This window comes from Chaetura pelagica, unplaced genomic scaffold (assembly GCF_000747805.2).
Source record: "Chaetura pelagica isolate M959 unplaced genomic scaffold, ChaPel_1.0 scaffold401, whole genome shotgun sequence".
NCBI classification, from domain to species: domain Eukaryota; kingdom Metazoa; phylum Chordata; class Aves; order Apodiformes; family Apodidae; genus Chaetura; species Chaetura pelagica.
The window spans coordinates 1,788,140-1,810,238 of record NW_009952259.1 but is presented as its reverse complement, the minus strand read 5'-3'; the positions used below and the strand labels follow the sequence as shown (position 1 = coordinate 1,810,238).

At 39.2% G+C, this 22,099-nt stretch overlaps 1 protein-coding gene across 1 annotated transcript in view; it reads left to right on the top strand.

Moving 5' to 3' along the window:
• The window catches only part of SHANK2 (SH3 and multiple ankyrin repeat domains 2), a 298,236-nt gene that overhangs the window by 33,287 nt on the left and 242,850 nt on the right, over positions 1–22,099 (top strand). Inside the window, exon 9 of the mRNA XM_010007431.1 lies at positions 5,480–5,546. Within this exon, the coding sequence (XP_010005733.1) occupies positions 5,480–5,546 (67 nt within the window). The remainder of the gene's footprint in view (positions 1–5,479; positions 5,547–22,099) is intronic.

Genomic DNA, 22,099 nt, shown 5'->3' with positions numbered 1-22,099 from the left:
CCCCCCCCAGTTACAGCCACTTCATCCATTCAAATTTCTACTTCCCTGCGCTGTCATGTAGTTATCATCCCTAGCAACGAGCCAAGTGTCACTTAAACTTCCCTTCCTCACTAAACTGTGGCAGAGCATCTGGCAGTGCCTGGCATGGCACACAGCAAGGCACTCTCACCAGTTGCAACATTTGAAAAGCACATCTGTCTGTGAGACAGTCAGTGAGACCACGGGGTGACTGTCACAAGCTTTGCTTTTGCTGTGGCTGAGCCAGTATCTGTACACAGAGCTGATGGTCACCTTCTGTGTGATGTCCCCTGACAGTCACAACCCGCTTTCATCTCTGCCACCTTGCCCTGGGAAGTCCTTAACCCCATGACTTGGTGCTTCCAGCCTGAGTGTGTCTCAGCTGTGGCCTCTTCCAGTGACTCCATCAATTTTTTGTGACAATGACAGTATGAACACATAGTACTGTGGAAATAGGAGGTGATACTGCCAGCCTAGCTGCATGGGTGCCCCCTCCTTTCTTTTGATTTTGTATGAATTACCTCCTTCTAAGACACATCTTCCTGCTTAGCTTTACTTTCTGCTTGCTTTCCTGCTGTGCATGTATTTATTCAGTCCAGTCATGTATGTTGTCAAATATAATTTGACAACAGTTGCATGCCCTTGTTAGCATCCTTAGTGGGGTCAGTGAAACAAGGAGCAGAGGGAGCTGATCAATAATTCACTTTGGTTACTATTATTGATATCAAATTGCCTCTTATGGTGATTAAAATATATATATGGCAGAGATCCCAACCAAATGTCAGTGCAGCAGATAAAGATCCAGGTTTGGGTCTGAAAGCCCTGCACTTGAACTACTTAATCATGGTTTTCAGCTGGACTTGGATTGACACTGTGCTGTGAATGCTGCAGGTGCAGTCTCTGCTTCTGCAGCTGATAGAAAGTAAATTCAGCCTTTAAAAGTAGGGCAAAAAAAAAAAAGGCAGGTTTTAGAGGAAATTGTAGGTGAGCATGCATTTTATTATTATTATTATTTTTCTTAGAAGATGCATAAACAGGTTTTATCAGGTTTGCAGAATAATGTGACTTAAGGACGGGCCAGTTTTTGATGCAAGTGTCTTGTCTGTGGCAAAAGGATGAAATAACAGGATTTTTGTTGCAATGACGAAAGCAGCTGAATTCTGCTAAAACTGCTGTAAACGCAGCTTTAAAAGCTACAATTCTTGAAGCTTCAGCATATCAGGGTGTGTAAATAGCCTCTAGTTGTAGAGTGCTACCTCCAGCCTTTCCTGGTAATATTTCATGTCTGTAAACACTCTTGTGATGCCTTTTGATGACTGGAATCCAATTCCTACTGGAATTGGGAAAAAAAAAGACTTTCACTGTAGTTTTGATGGTTGTGCTACATTTTCACTGCTGAGAAGAGATTAAAAAAAAAATTTAAAAAACAACAAACAGCCCTACACAAAACCTTCTTTCCTGCCATAACCTCTCAATTAGAAATCTACAGAAGATCTTGAAAGGCAAAATCTGGCTATTTAAAACCATGTAAATTATGAAGCTTATTTTCTGTGAGGATACTACATTCTTCTTCTTTTTTTCTAAAGTAAAAAGAAATTTAGGAAAAATACAGTTTTACTCTTAATCTATGAGATACTTTACACCCCCTTCATTTGGTTCAAGCCCTGGATCTTGTGAAGACCATTAACCTCACCTGCCCTCCTGCATGCACAGTTAGAGTTACATTTGAGCCCACCAGAACTTTGCTTCAAGCTACATTTTGATGGCAAAGAGGCAGTGGTTGCTGTGCTTTTTGGTTTGCAACTGTAAAAATTGAATGAGTTTCATTTTCAGATTTTGCTCTGACTTCACTTTCTCCCACACTCTTTACCCATCAAATTCAAGTGGGTAAATTGATGTTATGCCAAGAAATATTTGTACTTTTAAACTTTTTCTTGCTTTCTTTAGATCTTGACATATTTTCCCTTCATTTTTGCAGCTAGAATTTTACATAATGTCTTTAGCAAATTGAAGTAAATTAAATTGAGAGAAATGATACTTTGAGCTTGAGGAATCTAGTGCTTGATTCAGGAGCACAGGAACAATTCTCTGTCAAGCTGTCTCTTAGCTATCTGTCAATATCTCTTTTTTTTTCCAAGTAATGAAATGTGCTTATCACTTGAACAGCATGTTTATACTTGAGTTTTAAAATCTCCTCTGTATTAAAAATCCTTTCATTTGAGTGACATGGTGGCTGTCTAGCAAGCTGCCTGTCACTGGTGAATTCCCTGCCTGAATTCTACATGCTAATTAGGGGTAATATTGAAGACAGATATTGTTCCTTGCTTAGAATGCAGAGAAAACCCCTGATCTACACAAATGTTGCTTTTATAAACCAGAACTAAGCCAGGCTGTGGAATGTGAAGTTAAAGAGACAGCATTTGTACAACTCTGCTGTTCCTTTCATGGTGATGTTTGCTAGGGAGAATCATGAGTTCCGCTTCAGAAGCTGTACAGAGGAGGCTGGAGCCAGATTCTGGTAAGTTCTCTTTATTTCAGGAGTAGTTCCTTGGGTGGTCTTAGGAATGGCTAAAATAGCAATTTTCAGCTGGATAATTGCCTGAGGTGGCAGTGCACCAATCTACCTCTGTCTCTGACCTCCCTGATCTCTGCAGTTATTATGACATGCAGAAGTCTTATCACATGTCTAAGAAGAAACACTTTCTATTTTTCCAGCTGCAGCTTAAAAGCAGCAGTGGAATTGAGCTGAACCAGGGGTATTGAATAATACTAATGCATTTTGCTCCCAAGAATCCATCAGCCTTTGATACAACACAACTGAGAAGTGCCCAAAGTGAAGCATTTCTTTACTGCTAATAGTGCAATGAGAAAATAATTACATTATTATCACGAGTAAGTATGGTGATATTGTATGATAATTATATTAAGTCATCATGTTAATTATTTGAAGGACAAAAATGATGCACATGTCATTCTGATGGCTGCCTGTTGAAGATGATTTTAAAACACAAGTATGCACAGGTTAAGTAGAACTGTTAGATGCTACACAGATTTGGAATAGAATTTCTGCCACTTGAAATAAAAAGAAAATAACATTACTGTATTTAGCCTCTGTGCTGGATAGAAATTTTTAATGACACAAGAAAGAATTTGTGAATAAGAAAAGACAGAACCTGAAAAATCATTAGAAAAAAATAAATTGGGGGAAAAACCTGCATTCAGGGCTCAAATAGGATAAATGTTTGCTTCAGCTGATTGCTTTAAACTTTGCTTGGTAATCTAAAAATGTTATTCTGATATGGTATTATACTTAAAATATAGTAATTTCCTTAAAGTTTTGCTCATACTTTACTAGTAAGAAGACTTTTCAACCTAAGCAAAATCAGTCTCTTTCGACCAATTACTACTTGCTTAGGACCAAAAGATAAATAGGAGGTTACTTGGCTGTGTTTGAAACCATTTGTTTAAATCTGGGTTCTTCAGCAAGGATTTCCAGGGCTGCAGACAGAAAGGATTAATGAGTAATGGTTTGAAGTGTAAGGACCAACACAATGGGAGTCTTGGGTCTACAGAAAGGCCTTAAAATGGAGTCACCAGGAGGACTGTGGAGGGGAGGAGAGTGTGATAATCTGACCTGCAGTGATTCCATCTAGTTTTATTTAGGGGTATGGCAGTAGGTTCTTTTTTTTCTACAGCAGTGCACCCATGCCTGTAGCAAATAGCCTTCCTAGTGCTATGTTTCAAGGTGACTTCTTCCAGGAAGATACATGGGGAGTCCACTTGGAGCCCTTCATGAGATGTGCTAATGAGACCCTGGCCCAAGTTGCCCAGAGAAGCTGTGGCTGCCCATCCCTGGAAGTGTTCTAGGGCAGGTTGGATGGGGTTTGGAGCAACCTGGTCTGGTGGGAGGTGCCCCTGCCTATACAGGAGAGTTGGAACGAGATAATCTTTAAGGTCCCTTCCAACCCAAACCATTCCATGGTTATAGCAGAAGGAGACCTGTGTAAATAATCGATGCTGAATGGAAAGTGCAGAAAATATGTGTAATTATTTTATTTGTAAGTGAAATGGATGTTATATTCATGACTTGTGATTTAAGTCAGCTCTGTGTCTACCATTTAGAGCAGGTTTGGAACCTTAATATAATATTCAAAATTTTCTGTCTGTAGGTTGTTGCTTCTGTGTGAAGTCTTAATTTTTGAGGATTTCCATATTAGTCTGGTTTTTTTTGCTAGTAATTAAAATTCTCCATTCACTTCCCTGTGGTGACTGCAGAAATAAGATCTTGTGCTTGTTACACGGAGAAAAATTACTCCCATTAACTGTGCTTCATGCACCTCCCTGAGACCATTTCAGTTCTTCAGTCTTTCTTGGCATTATTCTTCACCCCTGGGATCTGTGGAGTGGGACAAACCAGCAGACAATCTGTCCTGGTCCTCATCTCAGAAATCTCCCAGAGTTTTCAAACAGTTCTCTTGACTGACAGTAGCTCAATATTCAGGGGAGTCCTTAAATAATGTTAGTTTATCTTTTTAAAAAATGTTTTTGGCCCACACCCTGCATATGCAGAAGCTTCTATGAGAAAGGTGAGCCCAGCTTATCCCTTCAACCTGCTTCAGGAAACCCACTATGCCATGAGGGGAACAGAATCTGTCATCATTGTCTTCTGGAATTGCTGAGTATTCAGGGCAACAGAAGGAGGAGACAGCAATGGCAGAACCAAATCACTTCCCTCATGTCCTCAGTGAAGATGTTCCTCATTTTAAGTGCACTTAGATGAGCATTTGGAATATATAGTTACACATCTGTGTTTGACAGCCAGGAAATAAATGAAAAATAAAATTATTTCAGAATTCTTTTTATTAAAACATTTTAAATTCTATAAAAATGCCTAGATGTTTCCAGTTTCCTATCTTTTTATTCTTTTTTTTTTTTTTTGTGTCTTACTGGTACCTGAATATTTGTAGTTCTTGGTACTTCTTCCCAGATTAGCCCACTGCATTGTAGCTCCTGTTCTCATTGTTCAGGTAAGTACCGAGCCAGAAACAATTAAATTGAAATAATATCTTCAGTGTGTCTCTCCAAGCCTGCTCCTGCAGCATTCTCCACACCTCTGTATGAATCCCAGAGCTTTGGGGATGGTGTGTTTAATGTTCACTACTGGTTTTGACTGCCCCAACATGAAAAGTCCCAGCTCTGCTGGTGGCCTCCTGAGACATTGTTCTCAGGAAATGGGGAACTGGGGGACTGGCAGTGCTGCCTGCAAACAGATTGAGACATCATTTCTCAACATTATTTCATTTATTGCATGTAGTTGTTGCAGAATAGATGTCATAAACAGTTAATCTGCTTTGTGAAGTTAAAATAGATTTGTACGATGTTTTTCAGTAACGTAACATGCATTTTTTTCCTACTTAGTTGCTGGCAATGTATTAATTGTACCTATTTTACAATCCTTTAGGTGGCTATAATAGCTGGAAATTTTGAGCTCGCTGAATATATCAAGAATCACAGGGAAGCTGATATTGGTAAGTAAAATATTTACAGACACTGAAAATAAGTTACACGTATTTAAACCAAGATTTGGCAAAGATCTGTTTCTGTGTAAGATGTGACTTGAGGGCTGATGATAGAATCACTTCAGGGAGAGTTGAAAAGTAACTTTTCTTTAAAAAATAAAGATGGGGGTAGGGGAAAGCTGAAATGTTTTCAAGATACTCTCTGAGAATGGAAATCTGCTAGGTAATGCAGAAGAGTGGGAGATGTTTTGTAAGTATAAATTAGTTTGTAACAGATGAAAGATACAGCCACAGACCTGGAAGAGCCAAACTGGCTCTGGAAGGCTGTTTTAGCATCAGCTTAAATTCTCTGGTGGGAATAACTGGTCAGAAGAAGATAAAGAAAGATGTTGCTCTGCAATTAAATGGCAGAATACTGTCAATCCATATCCATAAAGCCATCTCATCTCAGTGAGCTTGGTGTGTGGCATTGGATAAAGAGCAGTGAGAGTCGTTCAGGGCCCTTGACAAAAAGCCTCAAGGCTCTTTAAATATCTTTTTGCATAGAGAGTTTTTCCCTTAAACTAAAAACCACACTGATAAAAAGTGCTTTCTAATAAAGCTTAATTAAAATGAATCAAAATGCTTTAATTCAAGTTGATTAAAGTTCCACAGGAATGTCCTGAAGTTGAGTGGAAAAAGGCATTCCTTTTGAAGCAGGAGCCTGCACCGATTTAACTTGGTGATGCAAATCTATAATAGTATTAAATTTATGTGGAAAACTAGGACAGCTCACATGAAAATTAGGGCTCTGAAAGAAATGCTCTGGGTTAAGGCCTCCTTTCCATTTCCCTTCCTGGTTCCCAAGGATCTGCAGGGATATAGTTAAAAATTCTACGAGGTAGCGCTGCTAAACTTGGAGCACTTTGCAGTAGGCATCAGGAAAAGTGAGGTCATGTTGCATAAAAGTTTGGCATGGAAGTCATACTTCTGCATAAGAGTTCATGGTAAACTTGGGTGTTTTTTACCTGAGAAAGGGGATAGTTCCTTTCCATGTAAGAAGTCTTCAACCTTCTCTATTTATAAAGAATCGCATATGAAAAAGTGAGCTGTGAATGAACCAGTTATTCCTAATTATTGGGTGAGAATCTTATTGTAGTTTGTATTTGCTAATGGTTGCAATTAAAATGTTGGAATGACAAGAAATGGTTGTTTATATTCAAGTGGCTGTTTAGATGCAAATGTTTCCTTCATTTCTGCATTGTTAGTGCTTGATATTTTGGCTTGTGTGTAGAGTCAGTGCAGAACAAGTACTGCACACAGACCATGCACAGTATTATGTTTCTGTTTCTCTAAATGGAATTTGTTGTCTTATAAATAGCTGTATTTAATAAACGAAAGAAAATCCTAGGAAGGATTGACTTGCTAGTGTTAATTCTGCATAAATTTACACTATGAGTAAATATAAAGTAAAAGTAATGTAGTACACTTAAAAGAAGTAGCCTCTAAACTGGTCTACATAAAACCACCTTGCTCTTAATGTCACCATTTTTTACACTGCACTACTTTTGATTTCCCCTGAGCAAGGCAGGTACCAAATTATGTCAGTGTGAGGGAGAAATTGGGATGTAATTATGGAATAGATGGATGAAACTCAGTGGTAGCCACATGGCTGAGGCTTTAGGCAGAACTTTTTCTTGCTGATCACAAAAACTTTCTGTAGGATTTGGTGATTTCTAGAAAAATCCTTAGAAATTATTTCCTGTGGGAAGATTCTCCAAATTTTCCTGAAATTTTTTCCACTGAGAACCAGAAATATTGATGCTTCCGTGATTCACTTGAATTTGTTGGAATATTCTGGTGGATTGTGCATAAGTATTTAAGTGAGTGCATTTGTCTTAAAGAAGAAACACTGTGCCATGTTTTTATTCCCCAGCTAATTTAATTTAGCTGGACCTTTGTCCCTTAAGATTTATTACTTAAAAAAAAAAGACTTAGTCAAAATATCTATTTCTGGAATGTTTCCCGGGTTTTATTTACAAAATAAATAAATAAAAAAACAATGTCCTGAGTAGAAAAACTGAAAGCTAGTATGATGATGAACATGTGGAATAATGTCAGCATTTCAACTTCAACAAGTTGGCTTTTATTTATCTTACTTGCCTGGTTATCCACTATATTCATGTGGTTCTGGATGTATTCCAACATATATCATTTGAGTGATGTACCTTCTTGGAACCTTGAGGCAATGGAGTGGAAAGGAATAGCAAAGAGCTTGTTAAAGTATCCTCAAAAAGATAACCTGAACTGATCATGCTGTGAAGTCTCTTGAGAAACATTAAATCTTTCATCCCTCAGAGAGTGTACTTTTGGTTAGACATTGAGATTTTATATTGAACCAGTTCATTCAGCCTTGTTATTGTTTCAGGTTCATTTAGTAATTGTAATTATTTCATATTTTGTAATTATTTTAGGCTCTTTTAATAATTAATAAGTTACAACTATGGGAAATTCTTTGCAATATGTGCAACTTTGGGTGAGTCTCTTTTTTTATGGAGGCTTAAGCTGGTCGATGATGAGCTGTTCAATCATTTAATAGAAATTATATTCATGCTTATTCACAGTAGTGTTGGTAGGAAGGAGGGGTTGGTGAATGCATTGGGAAAAACTTCACAGTACTCTAGAACAATTGGAAAAAACTCCCCAGTTCTGGAAAGATTTTTTACATAATCTTTTGACTTTTGGTCATCTTCATTTGCAGTCATCTTTTGCTATAGATACTTCTTAAATGCAAACCTAATGAAGGGCTGGGTCATAGAAGTGACAATAATATTTTTTTTTCCAAAAGAACCAGCCTGGGTGTGTCATCTTAAGGATGGGAAAATCTTAGTGATACTGATTGGAGGCTGGACCTAACTTAGTAGTTTCAAGGGCAGTTTTTTAACAGGTGACTGAAACAAGTTTTTACATTTCTTAAACTGAAGTATCTGCAATATGAGAATAATATTTGCTTGAAATCTTTAAAGTTCCCTAGTGAGGAACTACATGAGTATCTGTGTCCATCTGTTTTGACACGTGCTAATTAACATCATTCTTCGATAATTTTGTTGTCCCAAACTTTTGCAGTAGGAAGTGGCTTGTACTTTCAATGCAGAAGGTATTATGTGGGTGTCTCCCAGTTTGTCAGCAGTCACAAAGCTGTTTCAAGGCATGTTGCCAGCCCTGCAATGCCAAGGCTCTACCAGCAGAACCGAAACGTCTGATTCACCCTCCTGCGCCGGGCGGTGAATGAGCTGCTGGGCTCAGTGGCAGAGATCCCAGCTCAGCCTTTCCAAGGGAGGAGAGTGTCACTGCCTGTGGGGAAAGGGATGAGGTTGCAGTGTGCTGATAGCTGAAGCACTACATCTCCATGTCCAGGAGAACTCCCTATAAATAAATATATATGCTTAAGCACTGGGTATCTCACTGATTCTCTACTCCACCTTTGCTGCCAATTATATTTCATTGGCATGCAGGGCAGAATACCATTTTAAGCCCTACATGAAGTCTGGATTGTTCAATTTAGAAGGGGCTGAATTAAATGTCTTGCAGGGAGGTTAGTGGTTTTTTTTCCTTCCCCCTCCCTCCCCCTTTCTTTTTTATTCCCTTGGTGGTGAAGAAGGAGCTTGGGTGGAATATGACCAGGGAATCCTTCAGCAGTAGAAAATTCCAATTTATAGCCAAACAAATTGTTGGTCTACAGATCAAAACCCGTGGAGATTGTTCTGCCTTTTTCTTTATACTTAATTAGAAAGCACTTATATTTAGACAGAGGTGTTGAAATGATGAAAGACTAGGCATATATAAGATAAGCTTCTTGGCAATAATCATGACTTCACACTGTTATAAGAAAACATGAAAATATCTATTTTTATGCTAAAACCCCCCCAAAATAATGATTTATATCACTCGGAGTAATGTGGCATCTGGCTGTAAGAAGGGATGTTCATCTAAGCTGTGGTGTCTGGGTATCTCACTCAGACCTTGCCAGATAAAGGCATCTAGTCAGGGCCAGTGTGAGTGTGCATGTTTAACCAGAGAGACAAAATCTGTCTCCCTTTTATAGAAGCAAAATGAGTTAAAGTTTGTATCCAGGACAGGAGCTGTAGGTGCCATTGGCAACCTGATTAATATGAGGAGTCCCTACCTAATCTGAAAAAAAGAGGAGATTTTGCCAGTAAGGTTTTCAGCTACATAAAATTGTTTTACAGAGGCTAGAGGCTTCAATTGGCTAAGCTGAGTGTGTTTGAAGACAGATATGGGGGTTTCAAAGCCATCAGGAGGGGACAGAGCTGGTATAAGTGCTCTGAGCAGCACTGTGTTTGAGGAGCTTGTACCACAACAGTTGCCCTTCCCCTAATCAGTGGCATGAAAAGTATTTAGCACAGGTAACTATTTATTTTTTTTTTTACTTCCAGAAACAAGCATTTGTTGAGAAGAAAAGCCTTGCAGATGTTTCTTGTGGTTTGGGTAGAAGACACCTTGCTGTTATTAACAGAGGAATTTCACATTATTCCAGACAGGGGTGATACAGTTTTGCAGGAATAAATCATGGATAAAAGAGAAGAGATTCAGAGGAGAGGAAGAAAGGAGATCAGTTAAGGATTAAAAACAAGATCCAGGTTTCATTGTATTTATTTTTTTTATGATGTCCTAAACATCAGAGAATCCTTTTTGTTTTCTTGACAGATGTTTGAAAGGTGAATGAAAATTGCTGGATCATTTCAAAAGTAATCCTATTTGAGACAAATTAAAATAATATTTCTCATAAAGCAAGAAAACCTATTACTGTAAGGTACTTAGAAACTTGTTTTACAAGCACTAGGAAATACTTAGTATAGCTTCTCAGATTATTTCAGTTCACCATGCCCTCAAATTAGCTTTTTGAGGAATAACAACAACATTAAAGCAGCTTATTTTAATTATCACTGATTTTTGAAAGTCTTTGAAACCCAGAAGTATTTGGCAGGTCAGTGATTATTGCTCCATCTCCTTTCCTGCTTTGAGGAAGGCTTTACACATACCCCTGATGTACAGCACAGCAGTCACACATTGTAAAAAAAAGTCACTACGTCCCTCTTTAAACTTGTGTTTTTGTTGGTTATTTTTTTTAAAAAAACAACAACCCAACTAGCTGTGGCACATTTATAATTTATCTAACTTTATGCATTTATTTATAACAAAGTAAGAGAAAGTAATGGATTAAAAGATGTGATGAATAGAAAAGTTAATCCCTGCTTGTTTTCATCCAGCCTGCAGCTGTCTGTGAGTAAACGAGCACAGCAGATGTAGGGAGCATTTGCTGTACAGAATTTAGTATGGCTTCTATAGGATGGAGGTACAAAACCAAATCATATATATAAGAATATTGAAGCTTTCATTAGATACAGATATGCAGCTATTAAGTATATTACAAGCTGATAATCCTTTGACTGGGATAACCTATTTTTACATCTCTCTTTTGCCTTGGTTCTTTGTGATGAGATGAATTTTCAGATGGATTAAATGACATGGGTTGTTCTTCTTCAAGTGAACAAGGTTTGTTTTATGTTGTACATCTTGTCCTTCAGCAGCTCTGAAGCTAGAAGCAGTAGGATTCTTTTGTTTTAGTTTTTGTTTGCTTTTTGCTTTAGTAAAATGAAACCCATTGAGCTGGTGTGTGAGGTTTTGGTAGTTGATTAGCAGAGTAACTAATACTTGGATACTGTTGCTAGGCTTCAAGTCAGAGTTCCTGTATTCCTCTATAATTATGCAGAGATGTGTGTGTGATGGTTTGTCTGTGCTTTCACAGGGATTCTTTTATTATTTCTTTTTTTTAAATTATTATTGAAAATCTGCTAATACTTTAGACTTACCCTTTAAAATATACATATTCCACACTGGACAACTGCTTTTAAATAAAACATTCTCCACGTATTATTTATACTATTTATTTTCATTGCAATTGTGAGTATAAACATCTTAAGAAATGTGGATTTTATTGTAGGATAAGCAGAATAGGTCTTTCAAAACACAAGGATATTAGTTGATTTATGATAATATTGCTTTTCTAACCCATTTTCTTTAATTAGATCAGAGTGATTGAGGTCAGCAATCTTGTTTTTTCTGCTACAAGTATTTCTATTAAATGCTAGCCAGCCCAATGAATATTCTGGTTGTTTCCTTAGTTATTTTGTTTTGGGAGAACCATTCAGCAATTTTGATTTTAATAAATCAAAAAGTTAGGGGAAATATTTAAAAAGATAAAAGCAGCAAGGAGAGGCAGCAAATCAAAAGACTTAAAAAAAAAATCTGCAAAACTGCCAGCAGCCTGCAATGACTTGTTCTATTTTTATTGCATGTTACTTAATAGAAGCAAAAGGGACACAAATATATATTATAGCCCTGAGTATTTGTCATTGGTTTGTGAAGAACAGGAAACTGTTTCACATGCCAGCGGGCATTTTTACCTGAAAAAAGGGTGATATTAGTGTAATCAGGATGGCAAAGACACTGAGATCTTCATGGCCCACATTTAAATGAATATTGTTTGGTAGATTGTTGTAATCCTCTGTTCCCTTTTGCAGTTTCTTTCAAACACCTCTGCTAAATAATTATTTCTCATGTCCACAGGAGAAAAAACAATCCCCTTTCATGACTTTTAAGCTGAGTTGCAACCAAAAGAATATTGCTTGGTGTGGAATAAAAGTGTTGCCATTATTTATCTGTTTTTTACCCAAGAGTTGCAGAGAATAGGATGTCATGTGCTGTCTTGCTATGTGTGAGCAAACAAATTGGATAACTGGGAATTGTGATCTGTTAATATAATTGCATGCAGGAATGTAGGACAGAGCTGGAAAAACTTAGAGTAGTTTTTGTTTTCTCTTTGATCACAAGTAATTTTTTTTTTGTGTGTGTGTGTCTTAGCACAAAATTGGGCAGCAACTGATTTTATTTCAAAGTTCCTACTTTATTTTCAGAAGTTGATTATTTTCATTGGCCTTTGAAGTTGGGTCTGTTCTGTGCATGAGGTGTGGAGCTGCATGTGGAGTGGTGCAGGTTCTGCAGTGCATGGCTATTTGTGATTTCTTAAGCTTACTCTAAATGTTGAGCAGGAAAATGAGAAGTGGTGACATATGCAGCTGCTGATGTGAGTACAGTCAATTTTGGAATAATTTGGCCTGGGTTTGTAAACCAGTCTGTCATGTGTCCTTGCCAACTGCCAGGTAGACAAGGATTTCTTCAGCTACTCCTGCTAGAGTTTATTTTACAGACTGAACATGAAGAACCTTGTAATTGGGCTGAAAATAAACTACTGGAGGAAGCCCAGGCCATCCCCAGTGCCCTCGAGCTAGTTTTGGTCTTGGGCAAGAAGTCTGTGGTCTGAGCAGTGGGTGCAGGTCACACAGGGCCTACTGGCTTATCTGCATCTTCTTCGTAGAGATGTTTGAGATACCTGGGAGGGAGACAGATGAAGGAGAAAAAAGAAGGGGGAGAATTGGTAGGTGTTTGGGTCTTGCCCTAATCTTCATGCTTTTGGACTCTAATGGCTGAAAGTGTTTCTAGGGCTCTCAGTATAGGTTGGGGGCTGACCTGCTGGAGAGTAGTGTAGGTGAAAGAGACCTGGGGGTCCTGGTAGACAGGAGGATGACCATGAACCAGCAATGTGCCCTTGTGGCCAAGAAGGCCAATGGCATCCTGGGGTGCATTAGAAAGGGTGTGGTTAGTCGGTCGAGAGAGGTTCTCCTCCCCCTCTATTCTGCCTTGGTGAGGCCACATCTGGAGTATTGTGTCCAGTTCTGGGCCCCTCAGTTCAAAAAGGACAGGGAACTGCTCGAAAGAGTCCAGCGCAGAGCTACGAAGATGATTAAGGGAGTGGAACATCTCCCTTATGAGGAAAGGCTGAGGGAGCTGGGTCTCTTTAGCTTGGAGAAAAGGAGACTGAGGGGTGACCTCATCAATATTTACAAATATGTAAGGGGTGAGTGTCAGGGAGATGGAGTTAGGCTTTTCATGATAGTACAAGGGGTAATGGGTGTAAATTGGAGCATAGGAGGTTCAAGGTGAATATCCGGAAAAAATTTTTTACTGTGAGAGTGACAGAGCCCTGGGACAGGCTGCCCAGGGAGGTTGTGGAGTCTCCCTCACTGGAGACATTCAAAACCCACCTGGATGCGTTCCTGTGTGATGTACTCTAGGTGACCCTGCTCTGCCAGGGGGGTTGGACTAGATGATCTTTCGAGGTCCCTTCCAACCCCTAGGATTCTATGATTCTATGATTCAGATCCCTCTTTCCCCAAATCTAGCTCCTAGTCCACTAGCTCCTCATCAGGAGAAAAGCTTCTCACCTTCTGTGCTCCTTCTAGGCTGGGACTCTTATATCCACTGGTTGGGAACTGTGCTTTTTTTTTTTGGTCACGCTCCCATCATCAGTGTGCTCTTTTATCAAGGGGTAGGGTCAAGTTACCTTTCCTAAGTCCTTAAAGGATAATCATGCCATAGGCATGGTCCCTTCACTGCTCTTGGCTATTTTTGCTTTTGATTTTAATAGCTTTCACTGGCTTGACACCACTGGCTTAGTGTACAGGGGAGTAAAATCAGAGGCCATGTACAGAATGAGTACCAGTTGCTGAATTAAAAAAAGAAATAAGTCATAAAGCATAATCAGTAGGAAAAATGATTTGAGTATACCAGGGATAGTTGCTCTGACTGAGGTAAAAAGGGAAATTATTGTTTGTAGATCAAGCAGATTATCAAATGAATAAGATTAATTTCCTTTACAAAAAGTAACGTATTGAGTGAATAGTGCTATCCTCAAAAATTCCTGAAAGAATAATGCTGTTGAGCTAAACAGGCAGCTCGAGGGTCATGCTATGAGCAGGCAGCAAGGGAAGTGCCCCAGACCTCTCAAATGCTGGCATTTTGAACTAGTATTTTAGCCCAACTGGACCTTAGAATAATGATTTTTGGTTACTCGCTGTGAGTGAAATTCTTAATGTTGTTCAGCCTGGTGGCTGGATCCTTTTTACCTCCATATCTCCCCTTGGAGCTGCTGGAAATGGTCAGCAGATGACCCAGCCCTTGGGGGACCTCTTTGTGTTTCAGTCTTCCAGATAAGGTGCCTGATCCTGCAACAGGGTGTCACTGGGGGACAAGGACAGGGACAGGTTGAGGAGTTGAATTAGGCTGAGGGTATGTGAATAGAAAGTAGTAGTATTCAAAACCCACCTGGATGCGTTCCTGTGTGATGTACTCTAGGTGACCCTGCTCTGGCAGGGGGGGTGGACTAGATGATCTTTCGAGGTCCCTTCCAACCCCTAGGATTCTATGATTCTATGATTCAGATCCCTCTTTCCCCAAATCTAGCTCCTAGTCCACTAGCTCCTCATCAGGAGAAAAGCTTCTCACCTTCTGTGCTCCTTCTAGGCTGGGACTCTTATATCCACTGGTTGGGAACTGTGCTTTTTTTTTTTTGGTCACGCTCCCATCATCAGTGTGCTCTTTTATCAAGGGGTAGGGTCAAGTTACCTTTCCTAAGTCCTTAAAGGATAATCATGCCATAGGCATGGTCCCTTCACTGCTCTTGGCTATTTTTGCTTTTGATTTTAATAGCTTTCACTGGCTTGACACCACTGGCTTAGTGTACAGGGGAGTAAAATCAGAGGCCATGTACAGAATGAGTACCAGTTGCTGAATTAAAAAAAGAAATAAGTCATAAAGCATAATCAGTAGGAAAAATGATTTGAGTATACCAGGGATAGTTGCTCTGACTGAGGTAAAAAGGGAAATTATTGTTTGTAGATCAAGCAGATTATCAAATGAATAAGATTAATTTCCTTTACAAAAAGTAACGTATTGAGTGAATAGTGCTATCCTCAAAAATTCCTGAAAGAATAATGCTGTTGAGCTAAACAGGCAGCTCGAGGGTCATGCTATGAGCAGGCAGCAAGGGAAGTGCCCCAGACCTCTCAAATGCTGGCATTTTGAACTAGTATTTTAGCCCAACTGGACCTTAGAATAATGATTTTTGGTTACTCGCTGTGAGTGAAATTCTTAATGTTGTTCAGCCTGGTGGCTGGATCCTTTTTACCTCCATATCTCCCCTTGGAGCTGCTGGAAATGGTCAGCAGATGACCCAGCCCTTGGGGGACCTCTTTGTGTTTCAGTCTTCCAGATAAGGTGCCTGATCCTGCAACAGGGTGTCACTGGGGGACAAGGACAGGGACAGGTTGAGGAGTTGAATTAGGCTGAGGGTATGTGAATAGAAAGTAGTAGTTTTAATTTTATATGGGATCTGAAATCTGTTCAGTGATCTCCACTTCAATTTTATAGGTCATAAATCTTAAAAGTGGAAGAGGTTTATGCAATTGTGCTGTCTGACCTTCTCCAGATTACAGAATTTATATCAACTAATTCCTGCTTGAACTGGATTATAACTAGGGAAACCACTTCTTCTTGCTAAAGACCTGCAATGATGCAAATGGGATTTGAAAATTCTGTCTTGCAATGTGATGGTTGTGGGTCCCTTTGCTAATTGTTCTAGAATTGATTAGCCCTTCATTAAACAGATACATCTTGTTTCTGATATCAGCATGTCTGGCTGCAGCAACTGGACCCTGAGTATAGCTCAGTCTTCTCAATTCTGCTGTGTCTGTCCCCACATTATTTGTCTTCTAAAGCTGCTCCTTTCTTGGCAGCAAGGAGCTGATCCGAGCTATTAGAGAGGAAAAACTCTGAGGAGGAGATAGAAAACTTCACCAGTGGAGGTCTGAATTGAGCATAAGAAACTAAATTAAACCACAGACTTTGTGGTTTTTATTTCTATTGCTGTTTGATCAGCATTATCTTGAGCACCTTCCTGCTAAGTTTTCCCAAGGGTCATCTAAAGTCTATCCATATTTTAAAGCCTCTTGAAGTGTTTAATAAGCACATTTCAATTGTGCTCTCTCTATATATACGTATAACAAAACAGGAGAGTTTGGATGGCAATACCAATGTTAGGATAGTAGAGGGCACACACCTGGTTTGATAAGGCAGATACAAGATCTGCAGCCCAACAGGGGATAGTAGAGAAGAAAAATTGTTTGAAGTGTCTCACAGAGAGCTCTAGTATTCCTGAAAAGTTGATGGATTTTCTTGAAAACGTTTTTCAACATGAGCCTCAAGAGCTCTTGAAGATTGTGTCAAACCCTGTGAGGGATTTCAAACAGTGAAACAGTGAAGGCAGGTTAAAAATAGAGGTAGGACAAATGGAGAAATAAATGTGTGCAGAATCCTGTGGCTTTCTGTTTCTCCCATTTACAATGGTGAGAACACAGGAAAGAGAGATGAAAGAGCACAAAAGAAATGCTAGAGTTAAAAAAAAAAGGCAAAATAGAGATTGATAAAAATAGACAGGAGTGCTTCCTGAAGAAAAATCCTGTGTTCCCCAAAATAAATGCAGAGATGGACCAAAAAACCCAAAACAAATGAAAAAGGGAGGGAAAGAAAAAAACCAACCCAAACTTTTCAATATAATGTAGGTCCTCATGCTGAGCCCTTTAACACAAACCTTTTTCTGCACCCAATAATTTCCTTTATGTAATTAGGCTACCAGTAACCTACAAAGTTAAGACAAATCCACCACAAAGGTGGATTTGTAACTTCAGAATAAGTGGATTTTTATATGCTAGTGCATATCTTAATTGTTGCATTATTGAAAATAATTGGTTCAATTTAACTCCCATTTGGGGGAAGGAGCATCTCCCATGGACTAATTGGATTTGGATGAGGGTGGCCTTCCAAATACAGAAGCAACTTGGTTGCCTTGCCAGTCATATGGAACAAATACTTGTATGAATAAAAAATCCTTTCTTATGAATATAAAATGAAGTACTTGGATGAGCTTGTGATAGAAAGGATAATATTTTTATTTACATTGGTTCAAATTACCTTTTGAAGTTGTGCTTTTCAGTAATAGCAAATATCCTCCGTTTGGAACAGATTTATTACACTTCAGTGACTCCCTTACTTGAAACTCCTCTTTCTATTATGCTGAGTTTATATTTGTCATTTTTAGCAGCTAAACATGCTACTTTTCCTCCAAACTAGATTATTTATTAAAATTAAGTTGATGTTATGTCTTCCATTCAAGACACAATGCTTTGCCAATTTACCTTCAGAACTGAGGCATCACTGAAATAAATAGTTTTAATATCTTATGAATAATCTGATTTTCGTAACAAGGTATTAATGTCAGAATTGTTGTGGAAATTGATCTGGTAATATGCAGCCTCTTGCAAAGGAAATAGTGTCTTGCTTGAAGACCATTTGTTGTCAGATTAGAGATGAGGCTTGATAAAGGGCTGAGCTTTGAAGCATAGTGCTTTGTGATGAGTGTAATATTTCACACTGTATTTCACACTGTTCACAGCATTTCACGCTGTTGCTGCTGCTCCATTTATATCTCAATCTCCTGGGCTGTGTCTGATCTGACAGTCTTTCCCTCAGAGTTCAGGATAAGCTCTCTATTTTTACAGTCAAGGTTTGCTCACAGTGTGGAAGGTGTCTTCAAAGTAAACACTTTCCGAATATTTGAATCAGATCTTAGGATATTGGGCAAAATTCCCAGGAAGTCAACGGCTGTTGAAAGGTTTTGAACCTTTTGTCATTCCCTCTCTATTTTAATGAACTGGTACTTGGATCTATGATGATGATGGCTTCTTTTGTTTCATTGCCAGATGTCCACTTCATTGACCAAAAAAATGTTTTAGATGATTTTTCTGCAGTTTGCAGTTCTAAGGGCAGGTGAATCAGAAGGATGTCTTGTTTACTGGTTTCCATGGCTCTCTCCAGTCACAAGTGGCCATCTTAAAGGATGTGTATGTTGTTTGTTACAGTAACTGCTTCTTTTAAGGATATCAGAGAAAGAATTGCTTTGGAGTTACCTGGCCTTGTGTGTTTTCAGGAATAGTGGAAACTGTGAATTATTTCTAAACATAATAAGACAGAATTTATGGATGGCAGATGTTGTTAAAGGATGACAATTTCAATACCAAGTTAACCAATTAGATAAGGTTTTATTTACTAGCCTGTCTAAAATTATTTTTGCATTTGGGCATAAATATCAATATTAATAAACTGGTTATGGAAAGAGCTTATTGTTTTGCACCTCTTTCTCTGGAGCATCTCCCTCTGCTCATTCCCTGGTACATGGATGGACATCTTCCATCTGTACACCTGCAAGTACCAGACCAGGCTGTGTAGGTTTCTCTGCCCAGGGCAGTGTAGTTTCTGGTGTGCAATAAGACTGTTTTCTCAGTCAGTCTCTGTTCTGTTTTGCTTTTAGTTCTCTTCATCCTTTCTGGTTTTGTCTTGATAATTTCATATGCAGGTTTTGAAGTCAAAAGGCTATTTTCTGCTTCATTTTCTATGTAATGTTGCTGAAAAGATTGTTTGGTTTTTCATAAAAGACAGAATTATGATACCATCTTGATTCAGATGAGGTTGCAGAGTAAATATTACCCAGCAGAGTGCCTATAATTGGGTGAAATGCATGCTGAATGAAAAGAACAAAAACTTTATTGAATTGAAGAGGCAGGAAGATTTACACAGTTAAGATTGTGTTTATTTGTGTGCATGTAGGAGTGTCTCTGGGTTTCTGTTAATTAAATATTTCTGTGAACTCCATTAGACTAGGACTTCAGTATCCCAATAAAGAGACCATCTTCAAACTATGAGCATAGTTATTTGGCTTTCAGAAATATGGAAACTATGAAAATAAAATGCTCAGATTTTATTCCTCCTCCTAAAGTGCTCTCTTACCAAAAAAACCCAAACAAAAACAACCATTAGTTGATAAGTTTAAATTATCTCAGTTTAATCTTATGTATTATAGCATTTTCAACTTAAGAAACTGCCTCTTATATCTCCTTGGATCATCTGAGATAGCAAAATTCAACTTTAATTCCACAATGTGTTTTCAGTTGTAAATGTACCTTATCAAATCCATAATTTAGCACAAATAATTTATTTATCCTGAGGAAATTATTTGTTGTCCTTGAAAAAAGCCTTCCAAGTGCAGACTGTCATCCTGCTGCTTTGTCCTTTGAGTCTCTCCTTCCTTTTTGTTTTGTTTTTGTTGTTTTTTTTTAACTGACACCCAGCCTCTAGTAGTCCTGGCATTTCTGGGGTTGCAGGCACCAAGGTACTGGTGTGTCTTGACCTCAGGGATTTTAACAGACTAAAATTAAGGTGTTCATGTCTGTTACTTGTTCTCTTCCTGCATGTTTCAGCTATTACAGAATGTTAGGGGTTGGAAGGGACCTTGAAAGGTCATCCAGGCAAACCCCCCTGCCAGAGCAGGACCACCACAGAATCCAGGGCAGATGACTCAGAAGAGCATCCAGATGGGTCTTGAAAGTCTCCCGGGAAGGAGACTCCACAGCCTCTCTGGGCAGCCTGTCCCAGGCCTCTGTCACCCTCACAGTGAAGTTCTTCCTCATGTTGAGGTGGAACTTCCTGTGCTCAAGTTTGAGTCAATTGTCCCTTGTCCTATCATGGGGCACAACTGAAAAGAGATTGTCCCTTCCTACTTGACCTTCAGATATTTATAGACATTAATAAGATCCCCTCTCAGTTTCTCTTCTCTAGACTAAACAGCCCCAGGACTCTCAGCCTTTCCTCATCAGACAGGGGTTCCAGTTCCTTAATCATCCTCGTAGCCTCTGTTGGACTCTCTCAAGTGAATCCCTGTCCCTCTTGAACTTCTGGGAGTCCAGAACCTATGTGGGTCCTGCAGAGATGAAGGTCCCTGTAGTCCCTATCCTACAGGGATATGCTGCATTTCAGCTCACTCTTTGCCTTCAGAAGGAAACACAATCCCTCCTGCTTGTCCATGTAACACTTTGTCCAGATGTCTGGGGTCACACCTTGCAAGAAATCAAAGGACACCCTGAGTCCACAGAAATTTTTGTGTTAGGTCAAATTTTTCTTTACCCTTCTTTTGAGGGTTAAGCTTTTTATTTTGGGTCAAAGCATGGCTTATCTTGCCACCTTCATTAACACTCTTGAGAATGCCAGGTGCTAAAAGAGCTCTATTTTTGCTGTGCAGATCAAGTGTGTCTAGTTTCTTGTGGCCTATTTTTACATATTTCTTCATTCCATGACTAGGAAAAGCTGTGAAGGAAACAAAGAGATTGCAAATAGTCAGAGAAAGCTGCTATGATTTTATTACAGGAAAATAAAGGGGAGGATGTATTTGTGAGATTCCATTTCTGAGAGGGCATGGAAAGAAAATTAAAGGCAGGAAGTGATGCATATAAGCACAAATAAAATAAACAGTGGAATGGTACATTTAGTTAGCTATATTTCATCAGTCAATTGACTATTTCCAGATAATTCTGTGAAAAATGCTTTTAGGTTTTTGAATAAAATATTCTCCAGTACCAGTGGCTCAGAAATTGTCCCCTTTACCCACAGATATTCCCGGGATTCTTATTTAGCATTCCATATTAAACAATTCTCTGCAGAAAGTGAGGAGATGCTGAGGAACATGTTGGCTCTTTGTCCCCAGAGGAGGAGACATATGATCTACTAGGGCTATGTATCCATACCCAGTGGTCCCCTGTCTTTTGATGACAACTGGCTGGGCTGTAGGGAGCTTGGAGGGAGGAAAGATGTTCTGTCCCTTGTGCAGAAGCCACCAGCCAACACAGGGACTGGGACACTGCCCTGGCTGCAAAGGGCAAGGGCTGGGATCTTGCTCTGCCATAGTTGATGTACAGATGATAATCATGGGATGAAACCAAGAAATCAAATCACTTATGATAACTTGCAGTGTAGCAGGAAGGCAAGAAAAAGCTCCTAAGACTAAGCTAACCAGATTGGTTCAGTTGTCTTCATGGATCCTCTGGACTTTTGGTTACTCTTCTTGTCACCTAAACTCTGTGTTTCATCCACAAGTGGATTGAGTACAAGGTGTGGTTGTGGTTGAATATGAGGAACTGAGTGCCCAGGTCAGTGCTCTCTACACATCTTAGTGGATCATGTGTCTCCTCCTCTGGGGACAAAGGGCCAACAGGTTCCTCAGCATCTCCTCACTCCAACCTGACCTCAACACTTCCAGGGATGAGGCAGCCACAGCTTCTCTGGGCAACCTGTGCCAGTGTCTCACCACCCTCATAGTGAAGTATTTCTTCCTCATGTCTAATCTAAGTCTCCCCTCTTCCAGTTTGGAACAAGCTCCTTTGTCTGCCCCAGCAATGCACCATCCCTTTGTGATCTGCTGCAACATCCAGAGCCTTTTCTTCTGCACCACTCCCAAGTACTCGCATTCTCTATTGGATTGGTCTAACTGCTAATTGCACCTAAAATAAGGATTTTATACTTTTTTAGCTGATTGCATCTTGTCTGTTTCAGATCACTTCTCCATTTAATGGTGATTGCTTTCCTGTTTCTTTCCTTCGTTGTCACCTTTCCTCATTTTCTCTTTTGCTTTTGTCAGCACCAGCTTTTCAGTTCTATACTGCTCCTCTGTGCTCAATCAGTTCTTTTCCTTGGTTACTCAACTGCTATTCCCTTATATT